Here is a 19,234-nt window from a genome sequence, read left to right as displayed (position 1 = left end):
CACCATAGAACTACACCATAGAACTACACCATAGTCCTACACCATAGACCTACACCATAGAACTACACCATAGAACTACACCATAGACCTACACCATAGACCTACACCATAGACCTACACCATAGACCTACACCATAGTCCTACACCATAGACCTACACCATAGAACCACACCATAGAACTACACCATAGAACTACACCATAGACCTACACCATAGACCTACACCATAGACCTACACCATAGTCCTACACCATAGACCTACACCATAGAACTACACCATAGACCTACACCATAGACCTACACCATAGACCTACACCATAGAACTACACCATAGAACTACACCATAGACCTACACCATAGACCTACACCATAGACCTACACCATAGAACTACACCATAGACCTACACCATAGAACTACACCATAGACCTACACCATAGCCCTACACCATAGACCTACACCATAGACCTACACCATAGACCTACACCATAGAACTACACCATAGACCTACACCATAGCCCTACACCATAGTCCTACACCATAGACCTACACCATAGAACCACACCATAGAACTACACCATAGAACTACACCATAGACCTACACTATAGACCTACACCATAGACCTACACCATAGACCTACACCATAGAACTACACCATAGACCTACACCATAGACCTACACCATAGACCTACACCATAGAACTACACCATAGAACTACACCATAGACCTACACCATAGACCTACACCATAGACCTACACCATAGACCTACACCATAGACCTACACCATAGAACTACACCATAGAACTACACCATAGACCTACACCATACCCTTCACCATAGACCTACACCATAGACCTACACCATAGACCTACACCATAGAACTACACCATAGACCTACACCATAGACCTACACCATAGACCTACACCATAGAACTACACCATAGACCTACACCATACCCTTCACCATAGAACTACACCATAGAACTACACCATAGAACTACACCATAGAACTACACCATAGAACTACACCATAGACCTACACCATAGAACTACACCATAGACCTACACCATAGAACTACACCATAGAACTACACCATAGAACTACACCACAGACCTACACCATAGAACTACACAATAGACCTACACCATAGAACTACACCATAGGCCTACACCATAGAACTACACCATAGAACTACACCATAGACCTACACCATAGAACTACACCATAGACCTACACCATAGAACTACACCACAGACCTACACCATAGAACTACACAATAGACCTACACCATAGAACTACACCATAGAACTACACCATAGACCTACACCATAGAACTACACCATAGACCTACACCATAGAACTACACCATAGACCTACACCATAGAACTACACCATAGAACTACACCATAGACCTACACCATAGAACTACACCATAGAACTACACCATAGAACTACACAATAGCACTACACCATAGACCTACACCATAGAACTACACCATAGAACTACACCATAGACCTACACCATAGAACTACACCATAGACCTACACCATAGCATTACACCATAGAACTACACCATAGAACTACACCATAGAACTACACCATAGAACTATACCATAGAATTACACCATAGAACTACACCATAGACCTACACCATAGCACTACACCATAGACCTACACCATAGAACTACACCATAGAACTACACCATAGAACTACACCATAGAACTATACCATAGAATTACACCATAGAACTACACCATAGACCTACACCATAGCACTACACCATAGACCTACACCATAGAACTACACCATAGAACTACACTATAGAACTACACCATAGAACTACACCATAGGACTACACCATAGAACTACACCATAGAACTACACCATAGTACTACACCATAGACCTACACCATAGCACTACACCATAGAACTACACCATAGTACTACACCATAGAACTACACCATAGAACTACACCATAGCAGTACACCATAGAACTACACCATAGAACTACACCATAGAACTACACCATAGAACTACACCATAGAACTACACCATGAGACTACACCATAGAACTACACCATAGAACTACACCATAGACCTACACCATAGACCTACACCATAGAACTACACTATAGAACTACATTCATGTTGCCCACCAAAGCCTTGGATTTTGCTAATCAGCTATGGGCTAACTACTGACAATAGCAGTGGTTTATATATGTATCTAAATAATATATATATATATAAATATTATAACTCAGAAGCCCCACCTCCCGGACGTGACGCCTGTGTAGTTCCGGGCAGTGACAGCGGAATGTAAACAGTAGCGCTGTTCCACGGACAGATCGACGCAGATTCACAGAGAATCACGGGGGCCCGGGACTGGTAAGCCGGGGGCGTCGAACCGGGGTCTTCGTGTTACTTTAACCGGGCCAGAGTGCCCCTTTTGTCCGCCACGTTGTCTCTAAATGGTCGCCTGTTTGCTGAAACGGGCTCGGCTAACGCTAATGCTAGGCTAACGATAAAGCATCGTTTGGAAAAGCTGCTTAGTTCTGGCCCGAGCAGTTTGTTTGTGGGAAGGAAGCAGCGGACAATGACACGTCCTGTTTCGGTTAATTTATTCCGAATAGTGCCATAAAAGCCTCGGTCCGAACAATCCCCACTCTGTCCCCTGACTCAGCGTCTAAAAGAAACAAACAAACACACAAACACGGGGGAAGTTGGGGCTTGTCTCTCGGCTGACAGATGTTTTCCAGGTAATGTCCGCGCGTGCACGGCGGGTCAGGCTGTTGTTATTCTCTCCTGCGGGGCCTTTGGTTCGGATCCGCGGCACAAGTCTGGAGCTTTAGGTATGTAAGACTTCTTATTTTAACCCCCGCCTTAACTGAGCACATTTTCTCCAGCTTTACCCAAATCTAAACGCTTCTCGACTGGAGCTTCAAAGCGTCTCCCTTGTTATGATTGATTGGTTGTGTATTCATCGTGTTTTTGTTGCTTATTTGACATTTTTTGGTCACATTTTTGTGTCTTGATCACAGCTACATTACACTGCAAAAAGACGTCCAAAACATGACCAAAAAAAACAGTGAAAATATGAAAAAAATAAAATAAAATATGGGACAAAAATGTGGCAAATAACGTGACCAAAAACTTTAAGGTTAAATATTGAATTTATGTCTTGTTTGTGACCTCCAGATATAAGGTTTTTTGTTTGGTCAGTTCTAGAGTTTGGGAAAATTCACTTACCATGGAAATCTGCCGTGTTTGTGGGCGCTAACAAACATTTTCCATAGATTAACAGGAGCTAAAAACTATAGGCTAAAAGGTGGAATTAAGTCTGTCAGCTGCTGAGCCACTGCTGGTAATGTGAACTATAACTCCACAGTATTTAAAATGTTGATATCTCATTTAGTTTATTGTTGCTGCAAATCCCATAAAGCCTAGCGATACATATGACATCACAATCCTGAACTCAACATGTCATTGCATACTTTACCCAGAAAAAAGTCATGTAGAATATATTGTTGACTTGTTTATCCTCTATGGAAAATGTCACATACACAAAGCTCCATCCATCCATTTTCTTCCGCTTTATCCGGGGCCGGGTTGCGGGGGCAGCAGTCTCAGCTAGGGCTGAAACAACTTAATTTATCGACGACTAATTGATTATTGAAATAGTCGACAACTATTTTAGTAATCGATTAATCGTTTTCTGGTTCCCACAGACTCAAATAGAGCAAAAATTACATGAAAATGTAGTATTTTTGATGAAAACCTACTTTGTTTTTATAGCAAGTGTATGTAGTACACTTTGTACATTGTAAATTTCATGTTCATCTGTTTGTGTCTCATCCAAGCAGAAGCAGAATTAGCACCAAGAGCCTCCAACAAACATTTACTTTACGTTTACTCCATCAACACGTCCTCAAGCGGCTCCACTTTAGCTTTTTGTGATAAAAAATTAGAAAAAATAAACTTTTCCTACACCATTCATAGCCAAGCGACTAATCGATTAATCGTAAAAATAGTCGATAGATTAATCGATTACAGAATAATCGTTAGTTGCAGCCCTAGTCTCAGCAGAGATGCCCGGACTTCCCGATCCAGTCACACACCTCCTCCAGCTGTTCTGGGGGGACCCCGAGGCCACACCAGGCCAGCTCGGAGACATAGTCCCTCCAGCATGTCCTGGGTCTTCTACGAGGCCTTGTCCCAATAGGACATGCCTGGAACTAAGGGTGGGAGATATTGACAAACATGAATCACGATATTTTTTTTTTCCATATCGATATTCAGACGATATTTTTGCAATCCTTCAAAGAAATGTGTGCAAACTGGCAAAGAAGATACAGCTGGTCTTTTGACTTGCAGTATCTGACCTACTATTGTACAGAATTACTAGTACATAAAGATATGAGGCATTATTGATTTAAACATTAGGGCAGGGCCATATGAACAAAAATGTGCATCACGGTATGACAATATGGCAAATTCATTTACAGCTGTTTATTCTATTTATTCATCTAAATCTCTACCTTCATCTGGAAGGACACGGAAGATAAGATATGTAGATGGGTAGTTTACTTGCGTTTTATTATCAGGAGTCTGGGGACATGTGCAGCAACAGGAGTCAATTGATTTGTAGTCTTCACAGTTGTCAAAGGTTCTGCGCCCACTGCCCAGCCACCCCGTGAAGGAAGCTCATTTCGGCCGCTTGTGTTCGCGATCTTGTCCTCTCGGTCATTACCCAGATCTCATGACCATAGGTGAGGGTGGGAACGTAGATCGATCGGTAAATCGAGAGCTCCGCCCCCAGACTCAGCTCCCTCTTCACCACGACAGACCGATACAGTGACCGCATCACTGCTGACGCCGCACCGATCCGTCTATCCATCTCACGCTCCATCCGTGAACAAGACCCCGAGATACGACATACATACACAAAGCTACTGTTCTAAATGACAAACCCTTGTTTAAACTATTAATCATCATCATTAAATCTACCTTCAATCACTAGAAAATATTGCCAATAAAAAAATTGTCCTGAACTTTAAGTACCGTTGAGCATTTGAACATTTTCACCTGACAAAACAATATTATCTGGTGTCACCTGGTAGTTTTGCTGAATTGTTCCCAAGCTGAATAGTTTTTTTTTTCACATACCACTCTGTAACTCTAGAGGTGCTTAGCTTTCAGATGAGGATTGGCATGTTTAGTGAGACTTGTGCTTGTCCAAACCGGTCTTGGGACAAACCTGTATCCCGACTCCTCTCCACTTGTTTTGTCCATAAACAAGACATTTTACCCGCCTTGCCTGTGTCAGAGTGCGGTGTATTGTTGTTATTTGACCGGATTTTCTGAGTTCTGACCTGTACATTTTAAGTGGAATGGAATCTCTCCTCAGACACTCGGGGGACATCTTGTGAGTCTGAGTTAGAATATCAACATGGCGGCGCCCGGCGTTAGAAGTAAATCACCTGACTACTGTACTTTCACATTTCTCCTGCACTTAACCATTTAGTTGTCCCCCACTGCTCAGCTGCTGTCTGTGGCTATAAAATCTGTTTGCTCTGATGCCAGTGTTGCTAACGTGACGTCCACCACAGGCTAATGAATAAAAGAGCAAACTGTGCTCTCTAACTGACTTGGAACATTACTTATTACATTGTTGATATTGCAAACACAGGCCACAGAAGTAGTCTGACACGCAGCAGTTGGAGCCTTTGAAAGTGGGACCTAACACGCACAGATGGACATTTGACAGTGAAATTGCTCAGCAAACAGTGTGACGTCAGCGGCGCCACTCACAAGTAGGGTTGGACATTTTCCAAGGGAATAAAGTCAATTAATGTGAATAAACACAACTGAAGGCGGTTTCTCTACAGTTATGAACTGAAGCATAAAAAAAGTGATAATAATCAATCAGTCAATCTTTATTTGTAAAGCGCTTTACAACAGCACCTGCTGAACTAAAGCGCTTTCCATAAATGCAATGTTAGAAAATACAATTTCAACCCAAAATAGAAAGTACAAATACATTTCACATGTGGAATTAGCAGTGAAAACCAGATCTAAACAGGAATGTTTTCATCCTAGCTTTAAACATTATGCACAATTATACACTGAAATATGTATCAGAGCAGAGAGGGAAAGTCTGACACCAGGCTTTGAAGAGGACCGTGTTGTAGGTTGTGGTCGATACTAAATGGAACAGGCTAATTCCATGTTCCATCTTGCGTATATTCACCAAGTGTGTGCAGTATTACAATATTATCCTGTTTTAAAGGGGATAACTTAGGTCTGTTCTGTTTATTGCAGCTGTGTGTCAGACACAGACTCCATCACAGTGTGATGGATTCAATCAAACTTTGCCGTTTGTCCCAGTGCTCAGTAGAAAGAGGATTAAGTCGAATGTTGTTATGTTTTGACCTGACAATATGGTCCTCACGCTTCTTCTATGGGTGTTGGAGCTGAGGATGCTCTATCATCCCTCTGTAGAAGTTGCACATAATGAAGGCTGAGAATTTTCCGCACCTTTGCAACCGTACACACCAGCAGCTGCAGAGATGACAGAGGGAAATATTTCTGCTGTCGCGGGCTCAGTTCGGTTTGTTGTGGACTAAAGCATCTTCGAGTGTTGCAGACTGATAACTAGTGCTGCCTTCACGTGCTCTCGTAATTGTGGTAAATAGCAGTTGCCGAGTAGAAAATGAACACCACCTCATCTCGTATTTTCCACTGGGAAACTGGGAGATCATTTTGATGCCCGCGTTCCTGAGATGAGATAACCTTTGACCTTTCAACACCAAAGCGAGCAGCGATAATACATTTTTATGTTTGATTGCCATGAAGCAGACAGTGTATTTAGCTTTTTAGCCGCTCAATGTTAATCTAATCTTTATCTCCACATCGTTATCATTGTTATGATTATTTATAAGTTAATAAGGTCCTTGTTTTTTCCTGACTTTTGCCAGATTGAGATTTGTCTCACTGTCAGTATTTGTTGTGACCTGACCTCAAAGGAAATGTCAAAACAGTTTGAAAGCGTGACGTCTTTTGTGCTCTGTATTAAACGTTTGTCTCTTCTCTTCTTTTTCCTTTCTAGATTCTTCCTTCCTTCAGCTGTTCCGCTGGTTATGTCCCGGTGAAAGCTAATCTCCGCGTTTCGATTCCGACCCCTGCTTTCTCCTCCGAAATCCAAACACCACCAACCAAACCAAACCATTCAAACAAGGAGGCGGGGTGAACAGGGCGTCCAATCATGGAGAGCCCTGAGGTGTCAGCTGACTGTCTCCATGGCGAAACAGCGCGTGCACTTCCTGTCCGTGCGAAGGGGGAGGAGCAGACGACGGCCAGGGTGGAGTCAGGTGAGAGCCCGCCGAAGGCCCATAGCAATAGGTACAGTGTTAGCATTAGGATCATCTACAAGTTGTGATTAGAAAATAAGATTCAGTGCACGATACAATGCACATTTTCAACCAGTCCAGGAGTATTAACATTTGAGAGAGCAATAAATGACTGCTAACTGCTAAGCTAATGCATTTCAGAGCAGCTTTACCCAAATCTGAAAGCTTCTTGTCTGGACAGCACCAAACTGCTAGTGCTACATCTGTTAGCTAATCAGAGGCTAACCTTGTATGAACATTTCTTCACATCAGATAGAATTTAAAATATGCTAAATAACCTTATACTGAAGGCTGTAACCAAAATAAAGATGGCTGCTACCAAGTTGAACGCCTCTTACTGGAAGGGTATGTTATACAGCCTGTTGTCACACAAAGGTCAGTAGTGCTGATGAAGCTTCTTGGATGAGAACAGGGCTGGACTGGCAGAAAAAACCGTCCCGGAACTTTTGGGCCAAGACCGGCTCTCAATATTCAATGCAGTAGCCGCATTAGCAATACAATAAGCCTTTGAACTAAACAATATAAGCCACAAAACAGAGGACAATAGCTGCATGTTGTTTCTGCCAAATTAAAGCTAGCGCCTCATTGCACTCACCACTTTAATCTTATCGTTTACAATATGCTGCAATATTTGTAACATTACTAGGGCTGTCAAAATTAACAGCGATTAATCTCATCGAAAATATAATTAATTGCAACGATTATAATGCATCGCATCATATGTTTTGACCAAACACACATGACCTGAAAGACAAAGCACTTGTATTAACTTCATATGTAAGCCAGGAGTCTCCAGTCTTTTCACACAATGAGGTATTTTTATGAAGCAAAAGCGACAAAGAGCTACTTATGCATCAAAAAGGCTTGTCTAATTATCCTATTTCAGTCATTATCATTTTGTTCTTATACTCTACCTTATGAACATAAACATTTGCAGATTTTGTCCAAAATGTTCAGCACCAAAGAAAATGCATCTAAAATGTAACTTATCAAGCCTTGGGCGAGTGACCAAGAAATCCCGGTTATAAGCTGTTATTATGAAACTGTGAATATTTGGTTAATGAAATGTGAATCAATAATCAAATGCTTTTAAATGTAACTGTTTAATGTTGGGCAAGTGTTAAGAATGAATATAATTATTAGTAAAAAATTGACCGCGATTAATCGAATTTCACAATTGTAATTAATCGTGCTTGAAAAAACAAAATCGATTGACAGCTCCTAAAATTACTAAACAATTTTGAAGCGACTTTTTTTTACAGCAGCAACTTTGTACCACAGAAGGAAACCTTGCAACACACCCCCCAACACCGCCCTCACCCCCACATGCCCCCTGCACCATGTAAACACAAACATGAGAACAAGAGATCGCAAATGTTCGAAGCAGAAGACGCCGCAACCGTTAGCGGCTAACAGTTTAGCATTATGACAGAAGTTTACAAAAAGATCATGAACTGAGCAGAGCTGGGTTCACAACTCCACCAACAGTCATGACTTTGGGCAGCTTTAAAATGAGGTTAATGAGGTTCCTGTCGTGTCTGCGACATAAATAAACTTCACAAACCAAACAAATGATCACACTGAAGATTTAGGTAATGAAATGGTAAAACTCTAGTGAGGATAGAAGTCCCAAAAAGACCAAAACATTATAAATCCTTTCAACGGAAACTAGAAGCTATTTCCAAACTGAGACGAGGGGCAGGAGGGCGAGTCACCTGACAACGTGCACTTCTTTACATACGTTTGTCTATAATGTATAAAAATAGAGGTCTGAGGTTCTGTGGGTCCTGGAGGGAGTTACAATAAACTATTTTCACTTATATTGGCAAATACGATGTGAGGGGTATGAGTAATGTTATATCAGTGAGAGGCCCGTTGCTCATTATATACAAGATTACCACGAGAGGCAAAACATTTAAATGACCTCGTGCACATGACACTGTAAGTTTGTATTTTGACCGTGTGGACCCAGAGGTGCGGCTCTGCGTGGAGGAGAGCTCCGCCATGACGCCTTCAGACGAACTCCACTCCACAGACTCCGCCTCCTTCCCCAGCCTCAGCGACGGCGCCATCACAGATGATGACATCACGGAGGATGTAACCACCACGGAAGACATCACCACAATGGGCGGGCCCTCCCCGGAGCTGCCCGCGCCGAGAGCAGCGGATTCCAAAACAGGTCGGAACCAACGTCCTGCTTTAAACCGCCATTTTTCCGTCTTCTAAAACTGAAGCAAATCTCCCGTTTCAGATTTCACGGGAAAGGCAGCACCGTCCTCCACCCCCTCTACCTCAGCCCCTCTCACCGCCGCTGCATTACCAGATGCCCTGCCCTCCACATCAGCAGCAGTTCTCTCGTCTTCATTATCCAGTGTTGCCACTCCCTCTGTTGCCATATCCACGCCCTCCGTGTCATCAACCGCGTCCCCCCCTGTGGAGACTCCTCCCCCTGCAGCAGAAGCCCCGCCCAGTGCGCCCTCTGCTGCGGAAGCGGGCTCTCAGGAGTTCTACCTGGTCAAGTGGATCACATGGAAAGAGAAACAGACGCCGATCGTCACCCAGAGCCAGAACGGACCCTGCCCCCTGCTGGCCATCATGAACACTCTCTTTCTGCGCTGGAAGGTACCACTCCTCTTCATCTGACCCTCTCCTCTTCCTTCTCTGCTCCATCCGACCCTCTCCTCTCCCTCCTCTGCTCCACCTGACCCTCTCCCCTTCCTCCTCCGCTCCCTCTGACCCTCTCCTCTGCTACGTCTGACGCCTTCCTCTTACTCATCTGACCCTCTCCCACCTCTCTTCTTCCTACTTTAACCTCTCCTCTTCCTCCTCTGCTCCACCTGACCCTTTCTTCCTCCTCTGCTCCCTCTTCGCCTCTCCTCTTCTCCCTCTCCTCCTCTCCTCTGCTTCCTCTGCTCCTCTCCCCTCCTCCTCTGCTCCCTCTCCTCCTCTCCTCTTCTCCCTCTCCTCCTCTCCTCCTCTCCTCTGCTTCCTCTCCTCCTCTCCTCCTCTCCTCTTCTTCCTCTGCTCCTCTCCTCTCCTCCTCTTCTCCCTCTCCTCCTCTCTGCTTCCTCTCCTCCTCTCCTCTGCTTCCTCTCCTCCTCTCCTCTTCTCCCTCTCCTCCTCTCCTCTTCTCCCTCTCCTCCTCTCCTCTTCTCCCTCTCCTCCTCTCCTCTTCTCCCTCTCCTCCTCTCCTCTTCTCCCTCTCCTCCTCTCCTCTTCTCCCTCTCCTCCTCTCCTCTGCTTCCTCTCCTCCTCTCCTCTTCTCCCTCTCCTCCTCTCCTCTGCTTCCTCTTCTCCCTCTCCTCCTCTCCTCTTCTCCCTCTCCTCCTCTCCTCTTCTCCCTCTCCTCCTCTCCTCTTCTCCCTCTCCTCCTCTCCTCTTCTCCCTCTCCTCCTCTCCTCTTCTCCCTCTCCTCCTCTCCTCTGCTCCTCTCCTCCTCTCCTCTTCTCCCTCTCCTCCTCTCCTCTACTCCCTCTCCTCCTCTCCTCTTCTCCCTCTCCTCCTCTCCTCTTCTCCCTCTCCTCCTCTCCTCTTCTCCCTCTCCTCCTCTCCTCTTCTCCTCTGCTTCCTCTGCTCCTCTCCTCTGCTTCCTCTCCTCCTCTCCTCTTCTCCCTCTCCTCCTCTTCTCCTCTCCTCTGCGTCCTCTGCTCCTCTCCTCTGCTTCCTCTCCTCCTCTCCTCTTCTCCCTCTCCTCTTCTCCCTCTCCTCCTCTCCTCTTCTCCCTCTCCTCCTCTCCTCTTCTCCTCTGCTTCCTCTGCTCCTCTCCTCTGCTTCCTCTCCTCCTCTCCTCTTCTCCCTCTCCTCCTCTGCTCCTCTCCTCTGCTTCCTCTCCTCCTCTCCTCTTCTCCCTCTCCTCCTCTTCTCCTCTCCTCTGCGTCCTCTGCTCCTCTCCTCTCCCTCTTCTGCCCCCTCTGACCGTCTCGTGTTTTCAGGCAAAGCTGCCGGCACAGACTGAGGTAGTGACCACAGAGGACCTCATGACTCACCTGGGTAAGTCTCAGCCAATCGGTGAGCTGCATTCATTCTGCTCAGGTCCAATCACAGCCCTGTGTGTATGTTCAGGTGAGTGTGTGCTGTCGGCCTCGCCCCGGGAGAAGAGCGGCGGTGTGGGGGTGGAGCTCAACTTTCAGCAGGTAACGGCTCCTAAATGGGAAGATGTAGCGCTTGTGCCTCATGTGCAGCAGGTCATGTTGAATGCCAGTGTGTTTGAGAGTGGGGGGGCAACACTGACCAAATAAACCAGTACAGCTTATTCACCTTATTCCACCACGCCCACTTTTGCCTCTTTTGCCTCGGCACTTCCATTGTATTGACTTGGAGTGGAGAACGAGGGGAGATGTTGGCCGCTAAAATCTGATGTTTAGTAGATTGATTTGTGTAAAATGTCCAATGTTCCTTTGCACCAACAAGTCAACACTGCACTGACTTCTCCAGTCCTATGTAAACTTAATGTGAGTGAAGGGACGGGCACAATTCATAGCGGCGCCCACGCAAACTTCTGGAATAAGGGGAATACTGCTCATTTTAACAACAAAACTGGGAAAGAATTTCATTGTCAATGCATTGATATGAATGGAAATAGAAGTTCTCTCAAACCCAGGTGTGGGGTGGAAGCTCAGGGAGGGCAGGGATGGGAGGGAGTTCAGCTTCCTGATGGCCTGGTGGATTAAAACAAGTGCACATTAAAAAGCCAGTAAAACATACGAAAAGCAACAAATGAATATATAAAAGTGCATTAGCCAAACTGTTCACAAGAACAAAGTTGAAGACGTCTTCAGCTGTTTGTTGATACCTCTGCTACTTGGGTTAGTTTAGGGCAGCTTTAACACTGTTGTTTACAAGATTTGGCTAAAAACCTTTACCTAGAGGTTTTCTGTCAGGCTTAGAGGTTGGATCTCTGTTCTGTATCTTGGCCAACGACCTAAACTTTTCTGAACAGCAGCACAACTGGGAGCAATGGAATGTGTGTGCATGAAATTTCAATTTGTCCAAGTTTTGTCTTTTTATGTTTTCAACCTTTTTACCTTTCTTTTTTAATCTGTGTTGGATTGTTGCCAAATAGAAACTATTTCATGTTATGTTTTAAGTACAGCTATGACTGTAAATAGTAATGGTCGTTCCATTTGGCCTGATTCTGTTTTAAAGGCCCTGTTTTTCCCCTTCTTATTTTCCTAACGGTTCGTGTTGTATTTGCAGAACATGAGCGACGCCATGGCCGTGCTGCCGAAACTCTCCACGGGGCTCGACGTGAACGTTCGTTTCACTGGAGTCACAGACTTCGAGTACACGCCTGAATGCATCGTGTTCGACCTGCTGGACATCCCCCTGTACCACGGCTGGCTGCTCGACCCGCAGGTGCAAACAGGCCTGACCAGGGACGCACTAGGACTGAACCAGGACTGGACCAGGACTAACTCTGGTCTCTCCTCAGAGTCCGGAGACCGTGGCTGCTGTGGGGAAACTCAGCTACAATCAGCTCGTAGAAAAGATCATCGACTGCAAACACTCAGCGGACAACAACAAGGTGTCAGAAGGTCAGAGGATTTGACAAACACTTTTACTAATACTATTACTGTTAATACTAATACTATTACTATCACTAAACAACTTTTCACATTCTTGTTCATTCTAATTAGCGCAGGTTTTATGATTGTGTGGCTAAAACTCTTCTTTGAATGATGGAGAAACCATAAAAATATTATGCACAGGTCCTGAATACAAGATGCCGTACTTTTATTTGTGGACAGGCTCCATTTGTTTGTGGAAAGAATCCAAAGACGAACGGAAACAGAATGTTTGACAACTTAAAAAACTGACAACTTTTTGTTTCTATTCAAAAGCACGGCCATCTTGAACTTTGCTAACAGCCAATCAAATCTCAAAGTTTTATATGGATCCAATCACAGACCACACTGTCACAGCAGGAACCGAACAAATAAAAACAAGTTTGCAGACGTTTGCAGACGTTTGCAGACGTTTGCTGACGTTCGCAGACGTTCACAGATGTTCACAGATGTGCTGACGCTGTCCTCCTCTCTCAGGTTTGGTGGCAGAGCAGTTCCTGGAGTCCACGGCGTCCCAGCTCTCATACCACGGTCTGTGTGAGCTCACCACCACCGCCAATGAGCAGGAGATCTCTGTGTTCTTCAGGAACAACCACTTCAGTACCATGATCAAACACCAGGTACTGAACCAGGAGGAGGCCAGAGCCAGAGCTGGGCCAGGTCTAAACCAGGTCTAAAGCAGGTCTAACCCCAGTCTGCTCCTGTCCTTCAGGGCCACCTGTACCTGTTGGTCACAGATCAGGGCTTTCTGTCGGAGGAGCGTCTGGTCTGGGAGTCACTGCATAATGTGGAGGGGGACGGCAACTTCTGCGACAGCCACTTCAGACTGCTCCAAAAGAACCCGGACTATAACCAGACCACAGGGGCCCAGAGCCAGATCGACCAGGTGAGATCCCCAAACCAGACCACAGGGGCCCAGAGCCAGATCGACCAGGTGAGATCCCCAAACCAGACCACAGGGGCCCAGAGCCAGATCGACCAGGTGAGATCCCCAAACCAGACCACAGGGGCCCAGAGCCAGATCGACCAGGTGAGATCCCCAAACCAGACCACAGGGGCCCAGAGCCAGATCGACCAGGTGAGATCCCCAAACCAGACCACAGGGGCCCAGAGCCAGATCGACCAGGTGAGATCCCCAAACCAGACCACAGGGGCCCAGAGGCAGATCTACCAGGTGAGATCCCCAAACCAGACCACAGGGGCCCAGAGCCAGATCGACCAGGTGAGATCCCCAAACCAGACCACAGGGACCCAGAGGTAGATCGACCAGGTGAGATCCCCAAACCAGACCACAGGGGCCCAGAGCCAGATCGACCAGGTGAGATCCCCAAACCAGACCACAGGGGCCCAGAGGCAGATCTACCAGGTGAGATCCCCAAACCAGACCATAGGGGCCCAGAGCCAGATCGACCAGGTGAGATCCCCAAACCAGACCACAGGGGCCCAGAGCCAGATCGACCAGGTGAGATCCCCAAACCAGACCACAGGGGCCCAGAGCCAGATTGACCAGGTGAGATCCCGAAACTATTCAAACATATTTCAAATATTAAGAGAAACAAGCGAGTAAGGCTGGACACCTTGTCGAGTCCGAGGGTCAGGTCAGGAGCTATTATTTGAGACAATTTAAATAATAATGGTTACACGTGTGTGTACACCTTAATGTCTGTTTATTTGTTGTGTTTAAAAACCTCTTTGTCACCATTTTCCTGTTTTGATGCATTTGTAGAAGCTGCGTTTTCAGTCTTGGCCCAACACATACAAAAGAGTTTTGGTTCAGAGCCAATGCTGTATTCTTGTGTATTTCTATGTATTTCAGGATTACCTGGTGGCAGTGTCCTTGCAGCAGCAGACGGGAGACCCCGTTTCTCTCAGTGACGCAGAACTGGCCCGACAACTTCAGCAAGAAGAATATCAACAACAGCAACAACAACAACAGAGTTCTGCACCGACTACTACACCACAGGTACACACTGCTACTAGAGAGGAAGGATCAAAGCAGAGACTGAGGATGCAACAGAGGAGCAAGAGGGAAGAGGCAGGGGAGGAAGAGGAGAGGGAGCAGAGGAGGAAGAGGAGAGGCAGGGGAGGAAGAGGAGAGGGAGCAGAGGAGCAAGAGGGAAGAGGCAGGGGAGGAAGAGGAGAGGGAGCAGAGGAGCAAGAGGGAAGAGGCAGGGGAGGAAGAGGAGAGGGAGCAGAGGAGGAAGAGGAGAGGGTCAGAGGAGGAAGAGGAGAGGGAGCAGAGGAGGAAGAGGAGAGGCAGGGGAGGATGAATAGAGGGTCAGAGGAGGAAGAGGAGAGGCAGGGGAGGAAGAGGAGAGGGAGCAGAGGAGGAAGAGGAGAGGCAGGGGAGGAAGAGGAGAGGGAGCAGAGGGGGAAGAGGAGAGGGGGCAGGGGAGGAAGAGGAGAGGGAGCAGAGGAGGATGAATAGAGGGTCAGAGGAGGAAGAGGAGAGGCAGGGGAGGAAGAGGAGAGGCAGGGGAGGATGAATAGAGGGTCAGAGGAGGAAGAGGAGAGGCAGGGGAGGAAGAGGAGAGGCAGGGGAGGAAGAGGAGAGGCAGGGGAGGAAGAATAGAGGGTCAGAGGAGGAAGAGGAGAGGCAGGGGAGGAAGAGGAGAGGCAGGGGAGGATGAATAGAGGGTCAGAGGAGGAAGAGGAGAGGCAGGGGAGGAAGAGGAGAGGCAGGGGAGGAAGAGGAGAGGCAGGGGAGGATGAATAGAGGGTCAGAGGAGGAAGAGGAGAGGCAGGGGAGGATGAATAGAGGGTCAGAGGAGGAAGAGGAGAGGCAGGGGAGGAAGAGGAGAGGCAGGGGAGGAAGAATAGAGGGTCAGAGGAGGAAGAGGAGAGGCAGGGGAGGAAGAGGAGAGGCAGGGGAGGAAGAATAGAGGGTCAGAGGAGGAAGAGGAGAGGCAGGGGAGGATGAATAGAGGGTCAGAGGAGGAAGAGGAGAGGCAGGGGAGGATGAATAGAGGGTCAGAGGAGGAAGAGGAGAGGCAGGGGAGGAAGAGGAGAGGCAGGGGAGGAAGAATAGAGGGTCAGAGGAGGAAGAGGAGAGGCAGGGGAGGATGAATAGAGGGTCAGAGGAGGAAGAGGAGAGGCACGGGAGGAAGAGGAGAGGGAGCAGAGGAGGAAGAGGAGAGGCAGGGGAGGAAGAGGAGAGGGAGCAGAGGAGGAAGAGGAGAGGCAGGGGAGGATGAATAGAGGGTCAGAGGAGGAAGAGGAGAGGCAGGGGAGGATGAATAGAGGGTCAGATGTTTAAATGGTTCCGTGTTTTCCAGGTCCGGGGCCAGACGCAGCCGACCAGCGGGCGAAGGAGAGAGAAGGACTCTGACTGTGTTCTGTTATAGTTTCTGTTGAACTCTGGGTAAAATTAAGTTATTTTGAAAAGTGCTTACTTTATATGCGCAGAGATGAGCTGCACACCGCCGCGCTTACAGGACGGCCAACAGGCTCTGAGGACTCGAACCGGAGCCGTTCACAGGAAGATTTCACATTGAAAGGATTTCTAATAAAGAGTGGTATCTAAATACTGTTTGGAACTGTTTTCACTGTCCTGTTGGTGGCACATTTTCACTTTTCATTTCATCAAAAGGATTCCAAAGAGAGAACAGTAATAATGAGTATGTTAGTGGTTGACTTTATAGTTTAGCAACTATTTTACTCCCTGTCCTAGACCCTCTCCACTGTGCTCAAGCTCAGACGCCACAGACAGTACCCGTACTTGACAACACAAAAAAGAGGAAATGTTTTTTAAATCTATATTTTTTCTTCACCCTTTGTGATAATGAGTTTTTTAAGTAAGCAGTAAAGCTCATTACATTTGAATGTACCTTTTAAGGAAACAAATTCAATAATAAAGACTCACCCCAATGGCCGCTTGTAGCAGAGATTCACGACCATGACGCTAGGGGCCGCCATTGCTGCAGTACCTCCGTATAGTGGCGGCAAAACGAGCTAGTTTTACATTGCATAGCATTGGACTGGTGCCTATTTTTTTTAAATGACATTTTTCTGTGATTTTCTAAACTGTCAACTCAAATGACAGTCATCATAATTTAAAGTCTTTAAAGGGGCTAGATGCAAGTTCGCCATTTTATACTCACTACTGCCACCTCAGGTCATATGTGGACAGCTTCTGCTCACTCCTCCCCGTTTACCATAATGACTACGCTCGTGGGGGAAATCATGGCCGATTTACAGACTTCCCCCTCCCGAGCTCTGACGAAGCATGTTCCTAAAAAGGACATAAGGGCGGGAATTTCACTGTAGACTCGGCCCTTGCGTGATGTGTAGCTCGCGCTGCTCCAATGCTAACAGTCCGACCCTCATTAAGTACGAGATTTCAAAAAATCTTCTTACGAAAACCAGCCTGGCCCAGCGTTATCACAGGAGGAATATCTAGCTCCAGATAATTCCAAAAAATTTGGGACCAGGCTTTAAAGTTGTTTTTAACGTGTCTAAAGTCCAATGCTTTTGAATGGGGGACCAGTGGCGATATGGAGGTACTACAGCAATGGCGGCCCCCAATGTCGTGGTCAAAAAACAGGGCAGCCAGCGGCCATTGGTCTGGGCTCATTCTACACATTAGGACACTGCTGGAACATGTAGGTGGAGGAAAATACTTAATTTTAACATTTTTAAACTTCGTGTAGTCCCTTTAAATGGTAGAGGATCATTTAAATCAGTGGTTCTCAACCTTTTGGAGCCGCAACCCCTATTATAACAGTTAAAGGGGTTCGTGACCCTCTGCCTGGGTCACACCGTGAGAAATCGGAACATTGGCCTGCATAATTCTTAAAAAACAAAGAAAAAAACAAATGGTTAAAATAATATTCATCAAATTACGAACATATAATGGCACACACACACGTGCGACAATAAAATATTATAATATACGCTAAAAAAGTATGTATATTTTATCTACATGATCTGGCGACCCCCCCAAATTCGTCTCGCGACCCCCTTGGGGGTCCCGACCCCCAGGTTGAGAACCACTGATTTAAATGTGGTTGAAAAAATTTCCCAGTGATAACAGTATATTTTTCAAAAAATAAATATAGTAAAAACCTCAAAATCTACTGTTTCAAATTATTATACAACTCATCGTTTCAATACATTTTAAAGCTTGTATTGAATTGAAAATAGTTGAATTTAGCATTAGGAGGTCATATTCACTGAAATCAAAAGCTATTTCAATCAAAAACATCTTAACAGGTCAAGCTATATTTTAACATGGGAGCCCTTCTTTCAAAATTCTTAAATCCATTAAACTTGTGAGTTTTTGGACAGTTTCTGCTTGGATTTCTTTGCAGGATGTTAGAATAGCCTCCCAGAGCTGCTGTTTGGATGAAAACTGCCTCCCACCCTCAGAGATGTTTTGATGCTCCAAAGGTTCTTAATAGAGTTGGGGTCAGTCAGAAACTGCACATATTTTTCAGACATCATTTTCACACCTTCAGGGAGCCTAAAAGGGCCTAATGGGGCCTCACGTCTCATGTAATATTTTTTAAACTGCTCCGTCACATCTTAACTTTTACTCGCTGTCCTTTACCAAATCTTAAGCTATTGCTTCATTTCTGTGGGACCTGCTCATGTTTAATGGGAAGAGATGTTGGACAGGAAGGACAGCGTCTGGCTGACTGTCCAGGCGGAATCACGTGGGGTCACTGTGCATATGGCCCATTATATCTATGCATTTTTCTTAGTCAAAGCTTTCATTTCTAACTAACTCTTCTGCTAACAGCCACGCGAGCAGTTCTTTATTTTTTTAATTTATTATTATTCATATTTTATTTACGTTCCATTTATTATTATTTTATTGCAAATATACAGAAAAATGCAAAATACGCCATTACAATATATAATGATTTCAATTTCATGAATACTGTATTTTCACATAAGAGGGAGTATCACTGTAAAAATGTGTAAAATTGGGTCAGGCCCATTTGTTCAGATAGAATGTGGATAAAAGGATGAGTAAATGAATAACAAAATGCTTTCTGAAGAAACACAAAACAATAGGGATGGGCAATACCACATTTTTTGGAATCGATACGATACCGATACTTTTGGGGTCTTTTTTGTCGATGCCGATGCTGGTCAGTTCATATGGGTGACTGTATTTCAATCAATATACATTTCTAAAACTGGTTGTTTTATATAATTAATTGGTCAATTAAAATGATATTACTTTAACTGGTTATGGCTAATGTGAAATTAAATACTTAAACAACATTTAAAATGAACACTTAAATGACAAACAGA

At 45.6% G+C, this 19,234-nt stretch overlaps 2 protein-coding genes across 3 annotated transcripts in view; both read left to right on the top strand.

Moving 5' to 3' along the window:
- LOC306973624 (uncharacterized protein) overlaps positions 1–19,234 on the top strand; it is a 198,781-nt gene that overhangs the window by 124,973 nt on the left and 54,574 nt on the right. The window lies entirely within an intron of this gene.
- Positions 2,291–16,496, top strand: mindy1 (MINDY lysine 48 deubiquitinase 1). 2 transcript variants are annotated; one of them, XM_079570587.1, is made up of 12 exons: positions 2,291–2,388; positions 7,109–7,370; positions 9,382–9,588; positions 9,661–10,031; positions 11,342–11,399; positions 11,472–11,542; positions 12,606–12,764; positions 12,841–12,943; positions 13,451–13,593; positions 13,686–13,859; positions 14,790–14,936; positions 16,249–16,496. In XM_079570587.1, the coding sequence occupies exons 2-12, from the start codon at positions 7,265–7,267 to the stop codon at positions 16,315–16,317; spliced, it is 1,608 nt and encodes a 535-aa protein (XP_079426713.1). In that variant the 5' UTR covers positions 2,291–2,388; positions 7,109–7,264; the 3' UTR covers positions 16,318–16,496. The 2 variants fall into 2 exon arrangements, with proteins under 2 accessions (XP_079426713.1, XP_079426714.1); XM_079570588.1 differs by lacking the exon at positions 2,291–2,388 and adding an exon at positions 2,679–2,852.

The sequence above is a fragment of the Gobius niger genome (genome assembly GCF_951799975.1).
Source record: "Gobius niger genome assembly, chromosome: 14".
Taxonomy (NCBI): Eukaryota; Metazoa; Chordata; class Actinopteri; order Gobiiformes; family Gobiidae; genus Gobius; species Gobius niger.
This window is presented reverse-complemented; position numbering and strand designations above follow the sequence as displayed.

Coding starts and splice junctions, on each gene's coding strand:
- mindy1 (XM_079570587.1), top strand. CDS start 7,265: ATGGAGAGCCCTGAGGTGTCAGCTGACTGTCTCCATGGCGAAACAGCG. Junction 11,543..12,605: donor TGGAGCTCAACTTTCAGCAG/GTAACGGCTCCT, acceptor TTGTATTTGCAG/AACATGAGCGACGCCATGGC. Junction 14,937..16,248: donor CACCGACTACTACACCACAG/GTACACACTGCT, acceptor CGTGTTTTCCAG/GTCCGGGGCCAGACGCAGCC.